We start from the raw sequence: 22,095 nt of genomic DNA, 5'->3' as shown, positions 1-22,095 counted from the left end.
ATGCCGTCAAGTTTTCCTTTTCCGGGTCTCAATTGGAACCGTTGGGCGCATGCGCCACTGCAGGCTGGCGGCTCGCGGCTCCTTCTTCCGGCCTCCTCCTTAGGCCGGCACCGGCAGAAGCCGGGCGAGCGCGGAGCCCCAAGCGAGTGACCTGCGACCCCGGAAGTGGACCCCAGATCCTGGGGTTCTCCCTGGTCCGGAGACTAGAGAGCTGTCGCCTGCACCCCGGGAGCATCCACCCCACGCCCACCTCTGGATGCCGCCGACGGGTGCCCGGCCCGTGCCCCGCGCCTGCCTGACGGCTCGGCCCCTCGGAGCAATTCTGGGCCACGAGTGGGGACGCGGACCCCGCCCCTGATGCAGCCCCACCCCCGCGTCTGGGCCTTGCACCGCTGACTGTCCCGGTCGGCCCCGCCCCCTGCCCGCACCCTCGCGCGGCCGAGCCCCCCTCCCCCGCTGGGGGAGGCCATGGCGTGAGCGTGAGGCCGGGCCCCGGGGCCCTCAGGCGCCAGACGGGGCATGGGCCAGGGGCCGCCCCCATGAGGGTCCCGGGAGTGGGGCGCGCGCAGCAGCGGCGGGGCCATGGGGTCGCAGGTGTTGCAGATCCTGCGCCAGGGGGTGTGGGCCTCGCTCACCGGCGGTTGGTTCTTCGACCCGCACCAGAGCACCTTCTCCAACTGCTTCCACCTCTATGTCTGGATCTTCCTGCTCATCTTTCCCTTCTTGCTGTACATGGTGAGACGCCACGGCCACCTGTAACTCCAGCCGGGAGAGGGAGGGCAGCCTGGCAGGGATTCGGGGCCGTGCCCTGGGCTCTGGGACGTGGAGAGAGAGGAATCACTGCAGAGTTTGGGTCTGCGTGGAAGAGGCCAAAGTCTACCTTTCTTGGATCGAGTGACCTTGAACCCCACACTTAATCTTATCCAGCTAAACAGAAGACAGAGCTCGTTGCCAAGGGCTGTGTAGTGGTTGTGTGCAGAGGTGATGAAGTTTTCTAGTGAGTCTGTGAATCCTAGCTATGACAACGATGGCAGCTACGTCCTGTAGTGGCAAGGCTTTGTGAAAAGAGACCTGGTTTACTTTCATCTTCAGGTCCTGCCTCCCAGCTTGATGGTGGCCGGCGTGTACTGCCTCGTGGTGGCTGTCATCTTTGCTGCCATCAAGACCGTCAACTATCGGCTGCATGCCATGTTTGACCAGGGCGAGATCGTGGAGAAGCGCAGCTCTACCATGGGGGAGCTGGAGGAAGAGCCTGCCCAGGGGGACAGCAATCCGCCCAGGTGGGTGGGGTAGGGACTGTGCTGGGGATTGAGGGGTTTTGGTGCCTGGGCCTGAACCTTGCAGGGTGGAGTAGGGACTTAGGGAACATTGGCTCTCTGAGTGAATGTGAACACTTGTCTTGTGTTAGCCTAGGAATTGTAAAGTGACTTCTGAAGAAGAAGCAGTGACAAAGATGGAAGTAGCATACACAGAGGAGAGGTTAGCTCAAAGCTGCTGTTCTTTTTCACTGCCAGGGACCCCGGAGTGGAGATGACAGTGTTCCGGAAAGTCAGTTCCACACCCCCAGTGCGCTGCAGCTCCCAGCACTCTGTGTTTGGCTTCAACCAGGTCTCGGTGAGTGGGCCTGGACTTCAGCTTGTCCTGCTGTTCCTCCGCGAGCCAGTCCCTACTGTGGGTGCGTCCTGAGCCTACTTCTTGCCTTGTTTGCTCCTTCACGCCTCTCTCTGTCTACTCAGGAGCTGCTGCCCCGAATGGAGGACTCTGGGCCCCTGAGAGGTAGGTGGCTGCTCTTTAGGGTTGGAGCATAGTGCTGTGGAACAGGGGCTGGCATGCTGTGCCAGGGGGTCCTGCTGACACCTCTGGGGCCGTGGTTGCAGACATCAAGGAGCTGGTGCGGGAGCAGGGCAGCAACAATGTGATCGTGACCTCTGCCGACCGAGAGATGCTGAAGCTCAGCTCGCAGGAGAAACTGAGTGCGTGGGCCTTATGGGGCTGAGGCTTGTGGGCTAGACCAGCTGTTTTGTCATTGAATCCCCTCAACTTTGGCTCCATCCTGGGTCTCCTCTGTATTCCTCTGTGGGACCTCCCCAGTGTGCTGCTGTGGCTGGGCTCTCAGGAAAAGTACAGGGCATAAGAGCCCCCTTACCACCAGTTCCTTTTGCAGAAAACCCTTTTTCTCATTTTCTGTCTCCCGTTCTTCTGGCAGTTGGAGACCTTCCCCAGACGCCTCCAGGGGCTGTCCCAGATCCCTCTCTTCCCAGTACAGACTCTTCAGAGCCTTCTCCTCTGGCTGGAGATGGAGCGCCCTGGAGTGGGAGCAGCATGGCTGACACTCCCATGAGCCCCCTCCTGAAGGGGAGCCTCAGCCAGGAGCTGAGCAAGAGCTTCCTGACCCTGACCCGGCCTGACCGGGCCCTGGTGAGGACCAGCAGTCGACGGGAGCAACGCAGGGGGGCAGGTGGCTATCAGCCCCTTGACCGGCGGGGCTCAGGGGAGCCCACGCCCCAGAAAGCGGGCTCCTCAGACTCTTGCTTCAGCGGCACTGATAGGGAGACATTGAGCAGCTTCAAGAGTGAGAAGACCAACTCCACCCATCTGGACAGCCCCCCAGGGGGGCCAGCCCCTGAGGGCAGCGACACAGACCCACCCTCTGAGGCTGAGCTGCCCGCCTCGCCAGACGCCGGAGTCCCCTCAGATGACACGCTGCGTTCCTTTGACACGGTCATTGGAGCAGGGACACCACCGGGCCTGGCTGAGCCGCTCCTGGTTGTGCGGCCCAAGGACTTGGCCCTGCTACGGCCTAGCAAACAGCAGCCACCCCTGCGAAGACACTCTCCACCTGGCCGTGCCCCTCGACGGCCCCTGCTTGAAGGTGGGGCCTTCTTTGAGGATGAAGACACCAGCGAGGGCAGTGAACTGAGTCCGGCCTCCAGTCTCCGATCGCAGCGCCGCTACAGTACTGACAGCTCCTCTTCTACTTCCTGCTACTCCCCTGAGAGCTCCCGGGGTGCAGCAGGGGGACCCCGGAAGCGGAGGGCCCCCCATGGGGCTGAGGAGGGAACTGCTGTGCCCCCCAAGCGGCCATATGGGACCCAGCGGACGCCTAGTACCGCCAGCGCTAAAACACATGCCCGAGTGCTGAGCATGGATGGGGCTGGGGGTGATGTTCTGAGGCCCCCACTGGCTGGCTCCAAGGCCGAGCTGGAGGCCCAGGTTGGGGTGGAGCAGGCTGCTGGTGAGCCTGCTGTGCTGCCTGCTGAGGCCCGAAGGGGACCTGCTGCCAACCAGCCCGGCTGGCGGGGGGAGCTGCAGGAGGAAGGTGCTGTTGGGGGAGGTGAGTACTGGCTCTAGAGGCGGGCTGGGGGACGTGAGTTACGGGCTTGGGTTTGGGCAAAGGGCAGGTAAGAGCGGACCTGGTCAGTGTCAGCTCAGCCTCTGTCGTAGGCAGCAGATGGATGTGGGCCTGGTGATGATTGACATTGTCTGCCAAATCTCGTAGACATGGGTTCAGCCACCTGCCTTCGCATCCTTGGTTAGCACCTGAGTCTTTGTCCCCTGAGGTCTCTCATCATCCACACTCATCCTCCCAGCACCAGTGGGGTGGGGCAGGGCAGATCAGTGTCATCCTTGTTTGCAAGTAAGGAAACTGAGCAAGGGGCTATGTGACCTGGCTGGGCCCCAGAGCTGGGGCGTGGTTGTACCAGGCTTTTAGCTTCCTGGTGGAGCACCATCTCCAGCCTTACTCCCCCAGCCCTGTCTGAGCATCTGTCACTTACGCTTGGGGACCTCTCTCTGGGCAGCAGCTGAGGAGACTGGCAGGCGGGACCGCTCAAGCAGTGTGAGGCGGACCCAGGCCATTCGGAGACGCCACAATGCAGGCAGCAACCCCACCCCTCCAGCCTCTGTCATGGGCTCGCCTCCCAGGTGAGCACCCTGCCGGCTGGGCCGAGGGGCACCAGGGGCCGGGGAGGGCCCACGAGCTCTAACTGGCGCTGACCTGGGGCTGACCCTCTCCAGCAGCCTGCAGGAGGCTCAGCGGGGCCGGGCTGCCTCTCATTCCCGGGCGCTGACGCTGCCCTCTGCGCTGCATTTCGCCTCTTCACTGTTGCTCACCCGGGCCGGTGCCAATGTGCATGAGGCCTGCACCTTTGATGACACCTCTGAGGGTGCTGTGCACTATTTCTACGATGAGAGCGGTGAGCCTTCCCCAAGCCCGTTGGCCCGGTGCCTCCCCGCCTTCCCCCAACAACCTGAGTCCTCCCAGCAGTGGTGCTTCCTCAGCCCTGTGGCAGGTACTCTGCTAATTCTGCCAGACATCATCCTTGCAGTCTCTCTGAGGCACGGTGTCTCTGTCATCTTTTTCTCTGATGATGAGGAAATGGAGGCTCAGCCTGCAGTACAGGGGAGATCTAAGGCCAGGGCAGGTGATTGCTGCGCCCAGGCTCTTGACCTGTAGGCCCTTTCCTGTCCAGAGGCTGGGCTGCCCGCTCAGAGGACACAGCATAGGGTTCTGCCTCATTTGATGGGTCTGGTGCCCACATGAGCCGGGCCTTGGTGCTCCTGTCTCTGCCACGCTGCATCATCTCCCATACCCTGCCCCAGGTGTGCGGCGTTCCTACACCTTTGGTTTGGCTGGAGGCGGCTACGAGAACCCTGTAGGGCAGCAAGGGGAGCAGGCAGCTAATGGAGTCTGGTGAGTTCCCAAGCCTGGCCTCCCAGGCCATTGTCTTGGTGGCCTGCATCTCTGGGCAGTTCCCTGAGCCTGGAGTTAGCTCTCTTCCTGCTGGGTTGGCAGAGGCAGCTCAGACCTGCAGGGGGAGGATGGGGAGCAGCAAAGGACAGACCTCCTCGGGTCCCTGGCTCCATGACACTCCAGGCAGGAAGTTTCTAGGAAGCTCAGGGCACAGCCTCAACACTCGGGCCAGGGCCTGGGAGGGAGGCACTTCTGCCACCTGACCCCAGCACTTTTGTCCCTTGGGTCCTGGTTGGTCTTGGCACAGACTGCCCCACGTGCCTGGCCTTGACTTTGACCCCACCCAGCCCCAGGGCTTGCCTATCATGGGATCCTGATGGCTGCTGTTCTCACAGGGACCGACACTCACATTCCTCCAGCTTCCACTCAGCTGATGTCCCTGAGGCCACAGGCGGCCTGAACCTGCTGCAGCCGAGGCCTGTGGTTCTGCAGGGCATGCAGGTGCGCCGGGTGCCCCTGGAGATCCCGGAGGTGAGGAGCGGCCGGGGAAGGGCCGTGCCAGTGGGGCATGATGGGGTGGGCAGATCACTGAGTCTGGCCTGTATAGAGAGCTTGCCCAGGTGCCCCAGGAGGAATGGGCTGTGCTGAGTGAGGGCTCCAGGGACCCTACTCTATCTGTCCTGACCTTTGATGCTGGCAGAGGCTCTGAGTCTGAATAGCTAGAGAAGTCAATTATTTGTTTATTCTATGAATACTTCTGGAGTATATTCCTAACTCTGGAGGGGCCCACAGTAAACAGGGGCTATGGGTGTTAATGATGATACTTGTGGAAGTGGCGGTGTTTTGTTGGCAAACAGGGACCCCGTGGCGACTCTGCTGCCCTGCGTACACTGTGCACATGTGGATGCTGGAGTGCTCTCTGTTAACGTTTCTTGTCTCAGTATAGTCATAAACAGTGTTCTCTGTTGCTCTTAAGAACATCACAATTTGGACAGTAAATTTATGTGCTTAATCTATGAACACCAGAAGTGCTAAAAATGCATAAAACACCGTCTCAGAGTTTAAGAAATGATTATGAAAGCGCACCCGGCACCTGACCCTCAAGGCCACAGATAGGTTGAGCAGCCCGCAGAAGCTCCCATCTGTTCCCTCTGGTTCATTTCTTCCTCGTAACCATGTCAAGTGGAATCGTGGCCGGCGGCCGCCTCCAGAGGGAAGGGCTGTGCGCCTCTGGCTCTCTGTTTTATCCTTGGAGCCCAGTGCAGGGCCGGGCCCATAGCTGGGGCCCCACAAGTGCTTATTGAGTGAAGGATACAACAAATGAGAAAGGTCAAGTCATGTGCCCAGGGCCTCAGGGCTGGCGTTGGCACCTAGGCCTGTCCTCAAGGCTGAGCTCTGTATGCACTCTTGGATGGGGTAGTCAGAGTGACAGTGACAGGCCCTGTCTGGGAGGAGGGTAGCATTTGTGCCAGGTCCCAAAGGACAAGTGGGTTTCCTTGAGCTTCAGAAGAGGTGGGAGAGTCTGCCTGACTGGGGAAGACAGGCATGGGAACTGGTGACTCTAGGCAGCCCCTGCAGCCATCGGGCCACATCCTGGAAAGCTGGAGAGAGGAGGAGCCCTTTGGGATGAAGGGTTCGGGTGGAGTCTGGGGCCGCTAGATGGGGGCCTTTATGTGCTGATGGAAATGGTCAGCCAGGCTGGTGTGCTGAAGGGGGGTAACAGTAGACGGTGTGTGGGGTGGCGGGGCTGACGGCCGCGGCTGTGGGGACTGCAGTTTGACCTGCTGGACCAGGACTCCCTGCACGAATCCCAGGAGCAGACACTGATGGAGGAAGCGCCACCCCGGGCCCAGCATAGCTATAAGTACTGGCTTCTCCCTGGCCGCTGGACCTCTGTGCGCTACGAGCGGCTTGCCCTGCTGGCTCTGCTGGACCGGTGAGTGTGCTGCAGCCTTGGCCCCCAATTCTTGGAAAGCCCCTGGACCTTGGCTCCCCAGACTCTCTACCTGTGGAGGAAGGCAGGCAGCAGAGAGCCTGACTTGGGGGAAGCTGAGGGCGTGTTGTTGGCTGGAGTCTGTAGTGGTGGTTCCTATGGTTCATTTGTGGTGTAGAGGGGTGGCCAAGTGGGTGGTGCTGTATTAAATCTGTCTATTCCAAAGTCCTGCTAAAAAAAACTCTTTTTTTGAGACGGAGTCTTTTTCTGTTGCCCAGACTGGAATGCAGTGGCATGACCTTGGCTCACTGCAAGCTCCGCCTCCCGGGTTCACGCCATTCTCCTGCCTTAGCCTCCCAAGTAGCTGGGACTACAGGCACCCACTACCACGCCTGGCTAAATTTTTTTTTTTTTTTTTAAAGTAGAGGTGGGGTTTCACAGTGTTAGCCAGGATGGTCTCAATCTCCTGACCTCGTGATCCACCTGCGTCTGCCTCCCAAAGTGCTGGGATTACAGGCGTGAGACCCCACTCCCAGCCGTCCTATTCACTTTTTTGTATTAGCTTCTGTTGATTTGAAAATCGAGTGCTGTAACCTAGAAAAGCTCACAAACCAGTTATCTCACCTTTCCCATTTCTCAGAGGGGACACCGAGTCCCGGAAAATCTGATAGAGAAGTCAGATGACTTGCCCATTGTAGAGAACTTGGGCCTAGAGCCCATGTGGCTTCCCATCCATTTGGGTTTCTCTAGATACAGCGACTGGGTGCTGGTCCCATGTGCATAGCGTTGCACGCCCGAGATAGCATGCACGATGTAGCCGCGTGCAGTTAACTCAGCCTCAGCTGGGGATGGGGGAATCCCGGGAGTGATGGCACCCTGAGCTCTCAGCCTTCGATGTCCAGAGTGGGCAAAGATTGGGAAGGAGAGAGCAATACAATGGTCTCTGGAACAGGTGCTGCCAGGCCGCATCCTCAAAGTTATAGGTGTTTGTGTCGTCAGAGTACAAGGGTCTGGCATGGGCAGGGTCCCAGAGCTGGGCCTTTAGGGCAAGGTCCATCTCCCCCACTGCCCCACTGGAAGGTGAGGCCGGGCGGGCATGCCCTGACTTGGCTGTCCCTGCAGGACGCGGGGAGTGCTGGAGAACATCTTCGGCGTGGGCCTGAGCAGCCTTGTGGCCTTCCTGGGCTACCTGCTGCTGCTCAAGGGCTTCTTCACCGACATCTGGGTCTTCCAGTTCTGCCTGGTCATCGCCTCCTGCCAGTACTCCCTGCTGAAGGTCAGGCTGGGCTCCCTGTGTTTCCTTCCGCACCCAGCTTTTCCCCGAGATTGCCCTTCCCACCACTTCAGTTTTAAGGGGTATAAGCTAAAAGGTAGATAATTTGCCTAAGATTCCCTAGAGCCGGCCAGCTCTTTTACAAGCAAGAAAACTGAGGCCAGGACAGTTCGGGGGCCTGACGTGGTCACTCATAACTGCCTAGTGGTGGAGCTGAACAGGTCCGGGGCCTCTGACCATCCCGTGGGCATCGGCTCTAGTTGCCAACGTAGCCCTGTCTCTTCCAGAGCGTCCAGCCTGATGCGGCGTCCCCCATGCACGTGAGTACCCATGGAGCAGCGCCTCTGGCCAGGAGGCCCCGGGAGGGGCTGAGACCAGGTGGGGAGGAGGGTAGGGCATGGAGGGCTGGGGCTCCCTCGTCCCTCACCTCCATCGCCCCCACCTGGCCAGGCTCTCTAGCTTGGACCCAGGGCCAGGCCTGGGGCCCTTGAGTGTGTGCATGTGCCAGAGGCGTGGCCAGTGGGGGAGACCCAGCTCCTCATGCGCTGACCCCTCAGGGCCACAACTGGGTGATCGCGTACAGCCGGCCTGTCTACTTCTGCATCTGCTGTCTGCTCATCTGGCTGCTGGACGCCCTGGGCTCAGCTCAGCCCTTCCCACCTGTCTCCCTCTATGGCCTCACGCTTTTCTCCGCCTCCTTCTTCTTCTGTGCCCGAGACGTGGCCACTGGTGAGGCTGGGGCAGGGATGAGGTGGCCCAGGAGAGTGAGTCCCCGAGGGTGGGCCGTGGGAAGCCAGCAGGCTGACCGGGCCTTCGTGTCCCCTCCCTACCAGTGTTCACCCTGTGCTTCCCCTTCGTCTTCCTCCTGGGCCTCCTGCCCCAGGTCAACACCTGCCTCATGTACCTGCTGGAGCAAATAGATATGCACGGCTTCGGGGGCACAGGTATGATGCCCACAGGTGGCTCCGGGGTGGGGTCCGTGCGGAGGCCCCGGAGGGCCCTCCGATTGGGTCCTTGGCTCCACCCTTGCGGAACCTTCTTCCGCATCTGTACTGCAGACTCAGGGTTTCCGCCCTCTCCTCTCTCCTTCCCTCCCCAGGCAAGTGGTTTAAATCTGAGAATCTTGGAAGCTCTGAAGGCCCCTTGGGGCTTGGAGCAACAGAGAGCAGTGGACTGGGGGTGCCGTTCCAGGGAGGCCAGCCTCTGGGAGTTGAGGGAAGTGGGGCTCGGGTTGCGGTGGGTGCCTGCAGGTGAGAGCTGGGCTGTACTTCTCCCTTCCGCACAGCCGCCACCAGCCCGCTCACGGCCGTCTTCAGCCTCTCCCGCAGCCTGCTGGCCGCTGCCCTGCTCTACGGCTTCTGCCTTGGGGCCATCAAGGTAGGGGTGGCTTTCGAGGTGGGGGCATGCTGCAGTGCGTAGGGATGGTTGGGGCGGGGCTGTGAACTGGGCTCAGCAGTGGCTTCTCACATGGGGGCAGCCCGGACTCCATGCTTACCTCACCTCCCCTGATCAGCAGCATGGATTCTCTCCCCAGACTCCGTGGCCAGAGCAGCACGTCCCTGTCCTCTTCTCAGTCTTCTGTGGCCTCCTGGTGGCGCTGTCCTACCACCTGAGCCGGCAGAGCAGCGACCCCACCGTGCTCTGGTGGGTTCCCGCACGCGCCTGTGCTCGCGCTGGTGTGTGTACTCCGGGTCGTGTGTTTGTGTCTGCACAGTAGGGGTTTGTGGTCTGTGCATGTGCCTGTGACTGGGGCCGGGGAAGAAGGGGCGTCCTCCTCCTGACTCTTCCTCACCCCCAGGTCTCTGATCCGGAGCAAGCTCTTCCCTGAGCTGGAGGAGCGCAGCTTGGAGACAGCCCGGGCCGAGCCCCCGGACCCCTTGCCGGACAAGATGCGCCAGTCAGTGGTGAGGGGGCGGGGGGTGGGGTTCTGTGGGGAGGTGGTGACAAGTTCTGGGGGTACTGGGAGGGGCATGTCCAACCTGGGCTGCTGGGCAGCTGAGTGTCTCTCCTGGCCCTGCAGCGTGAGGTCTTGCACTCCGACCTGGTGATGTGTGTGGTTATCGCCGTGCTCACCTTCGCCATCAGTGCCAGCACCGTCTTTATTGCCCTGAAGGTTTGTGTGGCATGGGCCGCTGCTGCCTCTCACTGTCTTGGTGGGAGCCTGCTCGATCTGAGCACCCTGGGCAGCCCCTCCCCGGCTTGTGCCAGGTGGCCCTCTGTGGCCCCTTGGTCTGCTCCCGTCGGCTGAGCCTCTGGCCTCTCCCTCCTGCAGTCGGTGCTGGGTTTCGTGTTGTACGCACTGGCTGGGGCCGTGGGCTTCTTCACACATTACTTGCTGCCACAACTCCGCAAACAGCTGCCCTGGTTCTGCCTGTCACAGCCCGTGCTGAAGCCGCTGGAGTACAGCCAGTATGAAGTGCGTGGTGAGTTCCCGCCCCTGATGGTCAGGCCCGGGCAGTGGTTCAGGCTGCAGCCTGGCTGGTGAGAGCTGTGGTCCTCTCAGCTCAGGAGTGCCAGCAGGGGGCACTCACTGCCCACACTACCCTTTCTGCACCCTCCCTGCCCTCTCTGTCCGTGTTGCCCTGCTGCGCTCTCCACCTACTCTCCTCCCCGTGCCCTGATGTGCCCTTCCCTTGCCTGCGTTGCCCTGGTCCTGCCCTCCTTGCTGTCTGTGAGGAGATGGAAGAATTAGAACCCCAAGGCCCTGAAGGGATCTCTTGTCCAGAATTAAACACTGGTCATCAATGGACCAGAGCTGCCTGGAGCACATTTTTACTGGGCTGCGTAACATTTAAAAAAAAATCCTGGAGCCTGTATTTTAGCATCTTGATCTGAGATGTGAAGATCCACGTTTCTTGAGTTTTTCTTAAACGACAGAAGATTCTGCCTCCCGGACTAGCATCCGTCTGTGGCTATAACCAGCCTGAACCGAGGGATCTGCTCTTTAGAAGGGCCCAGCTCACGGGCTCACCGTGCAATCAGGCCCTAGCCAGCCTGCTGTACGTGGCCGTTTGCGATTTCATCATTGGCCTTGTTTTTGCAGACAGCAAAGCAGGGCAGAGCACCCACCATAAAGCAAGCCTCGATGTGCTAAGTGGCATGTGGAGCCCTTTCCCTGCTGAGGCTCGTTGCTCTCTGAGCTGCCACAGATCAGCCCTCCCCCCAGAGTCTCTGAGGACTCAGGACAGCACAGCCTGCCCTCCTAGGGAAGGACTTCCACAGGGAAGGTGGGCGTGTGGAAGCCAGGTACTGAGTCCTGGCCTCTGCACACAGGTGCCGCCCAGGTGATGTGGTTTGAGAAGCTGTATGCTGGCCTGCAGTGCGTAGAGAAGTACCTCATCTACCCAGCCGTGGTGCTCAACGCCCTCACGGTGGATGCCCACACAGTCGTCAGCCACCCGGACAAGTACTGCCTCTAGTGAGGACCACCCCACCCTCAACGATCCCATCACCCACTTTCCATTTTGATCCATGGGGAAACTGAGGCCTAAGAGGAAATGAGTCACGTCTAAGGTTGCTCAGCAAGCTAAAGCAGGAGAAGTGTTGCCTCTTCAAAAGCAAATGTGTTCCCACCACTTCCTTTGGAAGAGAAGGGACTAAGAGTCACGGGTCCAAAAGAGCAGGGGTCAACCCAGCAGAGCAGAGGCCACGGGTTGCTCTCCGGCCAGAGTAGGCAAGGGATGGGACACCTATACCCACTGCCCCTGGTCCCCTACCAAGCACCTGATGCCTGCCCCTCACCCACAGCTGCCGGGCGCTGCTGATGACCGTGGCTGGGCTGAAGCTGCTGCGCTCAGCCTTCTGCTGCCCTCCGCAGCAGTACCTGACGTTGGCCTTCACTGTCCTGCTCTTCCACTTCGACTACCCGCGCCTCTCCCAGGGCTTTCTGCTTGACTACTTCCTCATGTCCCTGCTTTGCAGCAAGGTGAGCTGGTGGCTGTGGCCCAGACGCCAGGCTGCCCAATGGGAGCAGAGCCAACTTCTGCCTGGGTGGGAAGATAATTTCCTGAGGGCCTGTGGCCACCGCTCTATCAGCCCCATGGGCCTTTGCAGCAGCTTCTCAAGGAAGGGGTTACTTCCACCCTCTACAGAGAGGAAGCTGAGGCTGAAGGAGGTTGAGGGACTTGCCTCAGGTTTTCAGAGAATTGGCGGGCAGCCAGGATGTGAACCCAGGCCTGTCTGACCCCACGACCACCTCCTCAGAAATGGTTAGGGTAATCAGGACCTGGCCTTACCCTCTGGATGCAAACCTCTGAGTTCTGCACCCCTTTGCCACCCTGGATCCAGAGCAGTCAGAGCTGAGTTTCGGAAGCTCCTAGTGCCTTGGCGTGTGCAGGTGCTCTGCTGGCTGTGACATTGCCAGGGCTTGGGGGGCTCTTTGAACTAAGGACCATTCTCCTGCACTGTACTGGAGGCCAAAGGCCTCCTGTACTCTACTGGAGAAAAAGGCAGGCCTGAGCCTTTTTCTCCCTGACGTGAACATTCTGTTCTTGTTTTCTGGCCTGGCCCAGGATGGTGGGCATCCACACTGCGTACCCTCTGAGGGCAGGGCCTGTGGCTCTCCTCGACTTTCAGTACTATAGTCCAGCTTCAGCCTCACCAGTGACTTAGTGGCATGACCTGAGGAGGTCATTTACCTTCTGTATCTTCTCTGAACTTCAACTTTCCCATCTGTGAAATGGGGCCAGCAATAGGAATAAGAAGCTCACAGGGTACTTGTGTGAACTAAATGGCCACTGCCCTCTTAGAGCTCAGGCAGGGGTTGCTAATGGTGTCAGGTGCCTTGAGCCATGTCCAGAGCACAAGGGCTGGTAGTGATCTTGAGCTTGGCCCCAGTGGGATGACCCAAGCCTCTGAATGGGGCCTGGCATCCAGGGGCTTCCATGAGTGACCCTGCATGTCTTTTTTCTTCTCCCTGTTGGCCCTGCCAGCTGTGGGACCTGCTGTACAAGCTGCGTTTCGTGCTGACCTACATCGCGCCCTGGCAGATCACCTGGGGCTCGGCTTTCCACGCCTTTGCCCAGCCCTTTGCCGTGCCACGCATCCGGCCTGTGTTTGGGTGGGGTTGTGCAGGGAGGGCTGTGGCCTGGGGACAGTGGGGGGTGGTGGGGGGCTGGGAGGTCCTATTGCCCGCTGCCTCCTTGACTGTAGCTCAGACTCGGCCATGCTGTTCGTCCAGGCCCTGCTCTCGGGGCTCTTCTCCACACCTCTCAACCCGCTGCTGGGCAGCGCCGTCTTCATCATGTCCTACGCGCGGCCCCTCAAGTTCTGGGAGCGTGACTACAAGTGAGTCTCACAGGAGGCGGGAGCACGCCCAGCAGGACAGGAAGGGAGGGGTGTGGAGCCCAGGCTGGAGGCCACCCACAGAGGGGCCCACAGCAGGTATGGGAGGGCTTGGGCACAGTGGGGACACTTGAGGTGGTGGATCTGATGCGGGCAGAGCCTGCACCAGGCTAAGGCCTCGGGCTCACAGCTTGGGGATGGTGGGGTCTGGGGATGATCCCAGCCTCCCTGCTTCCTGGCTGTGTGTCCTGCGTGAGTCCCTTCATGTCCCTGAGCCTCAGTCTCCTCATCTGCCTGCATAACGGGGCTGTCCTGGATGGCGTTGGCCTTGTGGCACAGGGAGAGCATGAGCAGGGTGCACCCTGTCTTCACCTTCTTGGCCAACCGCCTTGTTGCTCTCTCTCTGAACAGCACTAAACGTGTGGATCATTCCAACACGCGCCTGGTCACACAGCTGGACCGGAACCCTGGTGTGTACCCAGCCATCCAAGGAGCTTTAGGGCAGGGCCTGCCTGGGGAGGGAGCCTCGCTAACTTGTCACGTTGTCCGTTTGCCTGTCCTGGGTCCTAGGCGCTGATGACAACAACCTCAACTCCATCTTCTACGAGCACCTGGCGCGTTCACTGCAGCACACGCTGTGTGGGGACCTGGCGCTGGGCCGCTGGGGCAACTACGGCCCTGGCGACTGCTTCGTCCTGGCCTCCGACTACCTCAACGCCCTGGTGCACCTCATCGAGGTTGGCAATGGCCTCGTCACCTTCCAGCTGCGTGGCCTTGAGTTCCGGGGTGAGCCGCAGGACCAGGCTCGGGTGGGCAGGCACGGCTCAGGCCTGACATGGGAGCTGTGTTCAATAGCACATGCGAGTGAGGTCCAGTCCAGCTCTGCCCAGGCTGGCAGGTGGCCTTGGGCAAGGCACTCCTCCTCCCTGGGCCGCGTTTCCCAGTCTGAGCAATGAGGTGGCAGGGTCTCTTGGCCAAGCCCTGTGCCTGCCCCAGCTTTAGGTCCCAGTGGCTCTACAGGTCACTGCAGTAAGGGCCTGGGCCTGGAGGTCTGAGTTCTCATGCCCAGCCTGCTCTGTGGTCTCAGGCTTGGCCCACGGATTGGGCGCCATGAGCGAGCCAGCTCCTTCCTCTCAGGAAGACGTGTGTTGAATGGCCGAAGAGTGCAGAGGGGCCAGACCCAGTGTCCCTGCTCCCTCCTGCCCTGCCCTTGGATGCTGGGAGTTGGAAGGGGACAGGCAGGCGCTCCTTTGTGAATGTTGACATCCAATAAGGTTGACTCCCCTGGCGTCCGGGGGGGAATGGCAACAGGCCTCTGATGCCATGTTGGTCACTCTCCCAGGACGGGGCAGGTAGGGATTGTTCTTGCGGCTCCTGACTGCACACCCCTCCCCCACAGGCACTTACTGCCAGCAGCGTGAGGTGGAGGCCATCACCGAGGGTGTGGAGGAGGACGAGGGCTGTTGCTGCTGCGAACCCGGCCACCTGCCACGGGTCCTGTCCTTCAATGCCGCCTTCGGGCAGCGCTGGCTGGCCTGGGAGGTGACAGCCAGCAAGTACGTGCTGGAGGGCTATAGCATCAGCGACAACAACGCCGCCTCCATGCTGCAGGTTTTCGACCTCCGCAAGATCCTCATCACCTACTATGTCAAGGTATGGCGGGCAGGCGCGGCCGGGCAGCAGGGCCCCTGCTGGTGAGCGCTCGCTGACCAGAGACCCCAGTACCCCTTTCTGGGTTGTTGGGAACCTGTTTTGTCCAAGGGAAGCCAAGGCCTCAGAGTTTAAGTGTCCCCTGAGGTGCCATTGCCAGACCTCAGGTTACAGGGGCTTCTATGCCCATATGGCTCTGATAGGTTCCCAGGCAAGGAAGGCTTGCTTTGGGCAGTGAGTATGGGGCAGGTGGGCAGTTGCAGAGGCCAGCCTTTGAAACCACCTGCCCCCTGCCCCCAGCTCACCCAGCACAGAGCAGTGGTAGAGCTAGCAGTTGTCGCGTTAATGATCGTCGTGGGAGCGGCTGCCTGAGCAGTAGCATTTGCCTTGGGTGGGCGCTATGCTGGACATCTCTCCTGAGCTGGGTAGAGTCCCCCTACTCTTTGAGAGGGGCCCTGCTGTCTCACAGATGTGGAAGTTGGCTTGCAGAGGTTCCAGAATCTGAAGAAAGTGGCCAAGCCAGGCTTTGAACCCAGGCCAGCCCTCTGAGCCACGGAGCTTTCCTGCCTCAGCCTGAGGGCTCTGAGCCAGGCCTGAGGATCTTGAGCTACCTCTTGGGGATGGTGGGAGTTGCTGAGGCAATGTGGGGTGCATAAGGAGCCCTGGAATGGGGGTTCTGATCAGCCTGGAATGTTTCTTCCCTGTGTGCCTCAGCTTACCCCTTGAGAAGTGGGGGTTATTGCAGTTCTCTGAGACGGCAGAAATGTTGAGGCTTGCCCAGGCGTGGTGGCTCATGCCTGTAATCTCAGCACTTTGGGAGGCCGAGGCAGGTGGATCTCTTGAGGTCAAGAGTTTGAGACTAGCCTGTCCAGTGTGGCGAAACCCCATCTCTGCTAAAAATACAAAAAAATTAGGTGTGTGTGATGGTGGGTGCCTGTAATCTCAGCTACTCAGGAGGCTGAGACAGAAGAATTGCTTGAACCTGGGAGGCAGAGGTTGCAGTGAGCCAAGATCGTGCTACTGTACTCCAGCCTGGGCGACAGAGCAAGACTGTCTAAAAAAAAAAAAAAAAAAGAAAAGAAAAAAAGAAAATTTGAGGCTTGTGGTGCCCAGAATAAGGGTACTGGGAGTGGGGTCGCCTGCTGGTCACAGTCCAGGCTCCCACATGCCTTCTTAGGATCTGCCTTGGCACTCCCTATGTTGGGCTCGGGGGGTGGCCTATTGGGGCCCAGGTGAGCCTGCCACCTGCCACCTAGGTTCTCTCTGCAGCAGTTTCACGCGCTGATGGCTGGCCTTCTCTAAAGGACATCCTGTCCACACCACGTATCAGAGGAGCTGTCATTTCTTTGTCATTCCTTCTGCCCTCCCAGCCACTCCTAGGCAAGGATTTGTGAGACCAATCCCCTTTCATCAAGAAGGAGGCTGTGTCTAGAGAGGGACATTCCCAGTCCCAGGTCACCCAGAGGTGATGGCCCAGTCTACCTTCCGGTCCCATCTTGAGAGAGGTGCCCTTGCCCAGGTTGCCCCGCTGTGCCTGCCAGGCCAGGGCCAGCAGGTTGAGATGCGCCCGGCCAGGTCTCTTGTCCCATGGGGAAGCTGACTTGCCACATCTAAGGCTGCCTCAAAGGCTGGGCAGAATTTAAGTCTGGGGGAAATGCTTGGAGGACCTGGGGTGGCTCCACTGAGGATGTGGACTGAGGGTGAAACTTGGAAGGACAAGTCAGGGCTGCCGGGGATGGGGCGGGGAGAGGCGGGTGTGCTGGAGAGCTTGGTGCATTTGGGGAAGTGTCACAGCTGCAGGGATAGGTCCTTTCCAGCCTTCGAGGTTGGCCAGTCGGGGCAGAGCCCCTCCTGTTAGCTTTGCCCTTCTCGTGGGAGTCACTGGGCTCTCAGACCTGCTCCTGCAGCTGGGAAAGACCACAAGAGTCGGAAAAGGCACCATGGCTTGAGGCTGCACGGAGTCCGGGCAGTGCTTCCCGGAAAGCACCTTGGGCAGAGCCCAGCTTGCAGTGAGCACTCACGGGCGGAGCCGCTGCTAGTATTGCCCCCGTCTTCAGTTTCCTCCCGAGATGACTGTGAGTGTGTCAGAGAAAAGGATGGCGCTGGTGAAGGTTAACCAAGCACCTGAGCACCTGATATGTGCCAGGCCAGCTCCTCCCCCGGTACTCGAAACTTTTCTCTTTCTTTTTTTTTTGTTGAAACAAGGTCTCATTCTGTTGTCCAGGGTGGAGTTCAGTGGCGCCATCTGGGCTCACTGCAATGTCCACCTCCCACGTTCAAGCAATCCTCCCATCTCAACCTCCCAGGTAGCTGGGACTACAGGCGTGCACCACCACGTCTGGCTAACGTTTGTATTTTTTGTAGAGATGGGGTTTTGCCATGTTGTCCAGTCTGGTCTTGAACTCCTGGGTTCAAGCGATCCTCCCACCTCCGCCTCCCGAAGTGCTGGGATTACAGGTGTGAGCCACCCTGCCTGGCCAAAGCTTTTCTTTTCTGGGTCTTTTTAGCAGCTCTGGTAAAAAGCTGGATTGTAGAGGCAAGCTGTGGGCAAGAAGGTCAGTCTGGAGCGGGTCTGCCCTGGCAAAGGGCCTGCCCCATTATCTCCGTCTCAGGGTGGCACATGGAATCTTTGTCACCTCACTGGCTGCCCTGCCGGCCTTAACCTGCCCATCCATCCTGGCCATGCCAGCTACCTGCCTTTCAAAGCTCCTGCACATTTGCCCAAACCCCTGCTTATAACCAACAGGGCCTTTTAACAAGAGGTCCAGGAGCCCCCAGCTTTGGGTACCAGGTGTGCCCGTGGCTTCTTTCTGAGGCGAGGCCTGATGTCTGTCATGCTTCAGCTGCCTAAAGGGATCTGTGACCCAGGCACTCTGAGGTAGGCCCAATACTACAGCCTGCCCTTCCGGCCCCGAGATCTGGATCCCACAATGTCATGATGGGGAAGGTCTGGTGTTCAGATTGCAGTTCAGTCTGTCCTGCCCGCTTTGCTCCCCGCACCCTGCCCATGTGACGTTTGGATGCTCCTTCGCTCGGGGTTCTGTTTGTGCAGGAACACCAGCCCCTGCTGTTGCCCCGCCCACAGGCTGCACCGGCACTGAAGGTTCACCTGAGGGCCTCAGCCCAGGGTCGAGGCCGGCCCGAGGCGGGTGGGGGACAGGGTTCAGGGCAGGTGGGGCCATTCCCACCTTGATGACTTGGAAGCTGAGGTGGTAAAGGTTGAGCATGATGATCTTGTTCTCAGGGGCTGCCATCTGTCTGAGCCTCATATTTCTCATATAAACGGCATATTCTGGTCAGAGGCAGGCAGATGCTTCCTGTGAGTGCTGGCTCCAGCACAGGACTTACCACTCTGTAAGTGGGTGCTTCCTGGTGACTTTGTTGCTCCTCCTCCCTGGCTTAGGGGAAGGAGCCAACTTGCCTAGTTGCTCTTGAGAGCTGAGACGGCTTTAGGAGCGGGGCATCTCAGAAAGCAGACTTCAGCTCAGTCTTGGGGAAGAGCCTCTGAACCTCCATGCTTTCTTCTCCAGTGGCCAGGGCTGGGACCCCGGCCTGACGCCTGCCCCTCCTCTCCCAGAGCATCATCTACTACGTGAGCCGCTCACCAAAGCTGGAGGCGTGGCTCAGCCACGAGGGCATCGCGGCAGCCCTGAGGCCTGTGCGGGCGCCCGGCTATGCCGACTCGGATCCCACCTTCTCTCTGAGTGTGGATGAGGACTATGACCTCCGCCTGTCTGGCCTCTCGCTGCCCTCCTTCTGCGCAGTGCACCTCGAGTGGATCCAGTACTGTGCCTCCCGGCGCAGCCAGGTCAGGCTCCACTACCTGAGGCTGCCACCTGGGGCTGTGGGACCTGGGCTTCCCTGCCTCCCTTCTCCCTATTTGGTTTCCTCTCACTCTGAGCCTCCCTTGGCCTGGGCCCCAGCCCCCACTCCAAGTTCCCTGTCCCAGGTCTGAGCTGGGCTCTGGGACGGGGGTCCTTATGCCACAGCCCGTGGACCAGGATTGGAACTCCCCGCTGGTCACGCTGTGTTTTGGCCTATGTGTGCTGGGCCGCCGGGCCCTGGGGACAGCCTCTCACAGCATGTCTGCAAGGTGAGTGCTCGGGTGTCCCACTGGGCCTACTGCCGTCCCCACCCCACCTCTTCCACGAAGAGCCCTGTGGTCTCTGGCCGCAGTGGCCACAGAAACTGCAGTGGCCCTTCCTATTGGGGTACCTCTTCTCCCATGGGCAGGGCACTTCCGGGTCATGACCTTGCCTGCTCCTCAGTGCTCTGTGAGAGACATGGGCAGAGATTGGCCTGTCAAGATGGGGAAACTGAGGCCCAGCGTGAGGAAAGGCCTCTGCTTGGATCACTCTGAAGCCTTACCCCTAGGTCTTCGACACCCCTCTCTTTCCCCTCCCTGTTCTTCCTCTCACTTAGCCTGGAGCCCTTCCTCTACGGCCTGCACGCCCTGTTCAAGGGGGATTTTCGCATCACCTCCCCACGCGACGAGTGGGTCTTTGCCGACATGGACCTGCTTCACCGCGTTGTGGCGCCTGGGGTTCGCATGGCCCTCAAGCTTCACCAGGTGGGGGAGGGGTGTGCCCAGCAGCACGGGCAGGTGGGGAATGAAGCCTGTCTCCAGGGCAGGGGCCACTGACCCCGGTCCCCCTGTCCTCCCTACCAGGACCACTTCACGTCCCCAGATGAATATGAGGAGCCAGCAGCCCTATACGATGCCATTGCGGCCAACGAGGAGCGGCTGGTCATCTCACATGAGGGTGACCCGGCATGGCGCAGCGCCATCCTCAGCAACACGCCCTCCCTGCTGGCGCTGCGCCACGTCCTGGATGATGCCTCTGATGAGTACAAGATCATCATGCTCAACCGGCGCCACCTCAGCTTCCGAGTCATCAAGGTTGGGCCGGCCCCACCTGCCCTAAGCCCTGCCCCCAAAACCCCTTGGGCCAGTCCCCTGACCCTGGCATGTGGCTCTCAGGTGAACCGGGAGTGCGTGCGCGGCCTGTGGGCCGGGCAGCAGCAGGAGCTGGTGTTCCTGCGCAACCGCAACCCTGAGCGTGGCAGCATCCAGAATGCCAAGCAGGCGCTTCGCAACATGATCAACTCCTCCTGTGACCAGCCGCTGGGCTACCCCATCTACGTGTCGCCTCTCACCACTTCGCTGGCTGGCAGCCACCCCCAGCTACGGGCGCTGTGGGGTGGCCCCATCAGCCTGGGTGCCATTGCCCGCTGGCTCCTGCGCAGCTGGGAGAGGTGAGGCCTCGGGAAGGGGTGACGTGTGGCACGGGAGGAAGCTGAGGTGCAGTATGTCCCTCCTGGGTCTCAGAGGGAGGACGTGCTGGAGCCAGGGCTTGAATCCCGAGAGATGACCCCCTCCCAGAGCTGACCTGCCCCTCCTAGATGTCACCTTACCCCCAGAGCTGACAGTGGCCTTTAGCCGTCAAGCACTGTTGACAACGCGCCCTCAAAAGACTCTGCAAAGTAGGTGGCAGCTTCTTAGAGGGGAGGATCCTGGGGCTCAGAGGTATTAGATGGCTTGTCCTGGGGCTGAAGATTCATGCTTGTGAGGACTCTGGCCTCAGCCATGTCCCTCCTGATCCCTTTTCTACCTCCCCACCCCCAGGCTTCACAAGGGCTGTGGTGCCGGCTGCAATAGTGGCGGGAACGTGGATGATTCAGACTGTAGCGGGGGCGGTGGCCTGACCTCCCTCAGCAATAACCCTCCCATGGCACACCCCACGCCTGAGAACACGGCAGGTGAGCAGGCGAGGCTGGGCTGAACCCGTGGGTGAGAAGTGCAGCCCAGCTGAGGTCTCTGCTGTCTTATCTGTCTCCTACAGGCAATGGTGACCAACCCCTCCCACCAGGCCCTGGCTGGGGGCCGCGGCCCTCCCTGAGTGGCTCTGGTGATGGGCGGCCCCCACCTCTGCTGCAGTGGCCTCCCCCTCGGCTCCCTGGACCACCCCCTGCATCGCCTACCCCCACAGAGGGTCCCCGGACCTCACGGCCCCCTGGTCCTGGTCTCCTCAGTTCTGAGGGCCCCAGTGGGAAGTGGAGCCTGGGGGGCCGGAAGGGGCTAGGAGGATCTGATGGGGAGCCAGCCTCAGGTAGCCCCAAAGGAGGTACCCCCAAATCTCAGGTAAGGCACCTGTGGGAGGGGTGGGTCGCAGAAGGCTAAGGCCTGCTCATCTGCCAACCTCTCTCCCCTCCCCCAGGCGCCTCTAGACCTCAGCCTCAGCCTCAGCCCGGATGTCAGCACTGAGGCCTCACCCCCCAGAGCTGCCCAGGACATTCCTTGCTTGGACAGCAGTGCCCCTGAGAGTGGCACACCTACGGGTGCCCCGGGCGACTGGCCTGCCCCTGTCGAGGAGCGTGAGAGCCCGGCTGCCCAGCCCCTGCTGGAACACCAGTACTGAGCTACGTGGCGCCCACTGGACCTCCTCCTAGGACTCAGTAACGGACCTGCTCTGCTGCCTCTCTGCTGGACCACAGAACTGAGTGGCTTTGGCCTCCATGTCTGAACCCTGACCTCTGGCTGCCTTGGCCAGAGTACCAAAACTGAATGACCCAGACCTCTGACCTTGACCCCTGATCTCTCTCATCCCCAGTCCAGGGCCTGGGCTCCCCAGATGGAGGCAGTCAGCCTCCCAGCCAGACCCTAAGAGCCAAACCATGGGCTGGTCCCTCTTGGAGCCCGTGGTCAGGACCATCTCAGCCCCTGGGCCTGCACTGACTGCAGGGGTGGCCCCCTTGGCCTGGACCTGGGGCCTGAAGTGTGGGAAGGGTGGTTTCTTTATTTCCATTTTTTTTTTTTTTTTGGTTCTTTTTTTTTTTTTTTTTTTTTTTTTTTTGTGCTTCGGAGACATCAGAATTAATAACACTATTTTTGATTTTGGTTGGCAGTTTCTTTTTCTACCTGGGAATGGTACATGATAGTATGGGTGGCCACGTTGGGATGGACAAGCACACAGAAGGGTGAAGGATGTGGGGCTGAAGTCTGGTAGATATCAAGGGCAGACCAAGGTGGGGTTCAGGTAGAACCGGGTCCTCCTCTTCCCTGCAGGACTGCTCCCTTTTCAAGCCTTCATCTGAAGGGTAGTGTCTGCCATTTCCCACCATATGGTCAGAGACTTCCAGGTCTGGTGGCTCCTACATTTATCAGGCTTGTCCTTGGCAAAAGCCTTTCTCTGGACCTCAGTTGCTCCAAGGCGTAAAGAGATGACACCTGTCTAAGGTGTTTTATGAATAAATGAGAGCGCA

At 60.0% G+C, this 22,095-nt stretch overlaps 1 protein-coding gene across 11 annotated transcripts; it reads left to right on the top strand.

Annotated features, from left to right (window-relative positions):
- The first annotated feature begins 34 nt into the window (after positions 1 to 34).
- PCNX3 (pecanex 3) lies at positions 35 to 21,730 on the top strand. Of its 11 annotated transcripts, none has more exons than XM_005577258.5 (35): positions 35 to 735; positions 1,093 to 1,280; positions 1,515 to 1,614; positions 1,737 to 1,776; positions 1,878 to 1,973; positions 2,207 to 3,334; positions 3,801 to 3,924; positions 4,018 to 4,196; positions 4,603 to 4,693; positions 5,089 to 5,224; positions 6,508 to 6,629; positions 7,749 to 7,902; positions 8,187 to 8,219; positions 8,457 to 8,628; positions 8,733 to 8,843; positions 9,185 to 9,276; positions 9,434 to 9,543; positions 9,698 to 9,803; positions 9,920 to 10,012; positions 10,172 to 10,322; positions 11,173 to 11,317; positions 11,647 to 11,824; positions 12,831 to 12,939; positions 13,056 to 13,185; positions 13,594 to 13,652; positions 13,753 to 13,968; positions 14,582 to 14,835; positions 18,410 to 18,640; positions 18,822 to 18,925; positions 19,255 to 19,402; positions 19,502 to 19,732; positions 19,814 to 20,088; positions 20,459 to 20,592; positions 20,676 to 20,974; positions 21,051 to 21,730. In XM_005577258.5, the coding sequence occupies exons 1-35, from the start codon at positions 583 to 585 to the stop codon at positions 21,249 to 21,251; spliced, it is 6,093 nt and encodes a 2,030-aa protein (XP_005577315.3). In that variant the 5' UTR covers positions 35 to 582; the 3' UTR covers positions 21,252 to 21,730. The 11 variants fall into 11 exon arrangements, with proteins under 11 accessions (XP_005577315.3, XP_045226499.2, XP_015289939.3 ...); XM_045370564.3 differs by having other exon boundaries at positions 553 to 735; positions 3,804 to 3,924; positions 4,021 to 4,196; positions 6,469 to 6,629; XM_015434453.4 differs by having other exon boundaries at positions 553 to 735; positions 3,804 to 3,924; positions 6,469 to 6,629.
- The last annotated feature ends 365 nt before the right edge of the window (positions 21,731 to 22,095 follow it).

This window comes from Macaca fascicularis, chromosome 14 (assembly GCF_037993035.2).
Source record: "Macaca fascicularis isolate 582-1 chromosome 14, T2T-MFA8v1.1".
Lineage (NCBI taxonomy): Eukaryota > Metazoa > Chordata > Mammalia > Primates > Cercopithecidae > Macaca > Macaca fascicularis.
Note: the sequence above shows the minus strand (reverse complement) of the source record. Positions and strands in the feature narration are given on the sequence as shown.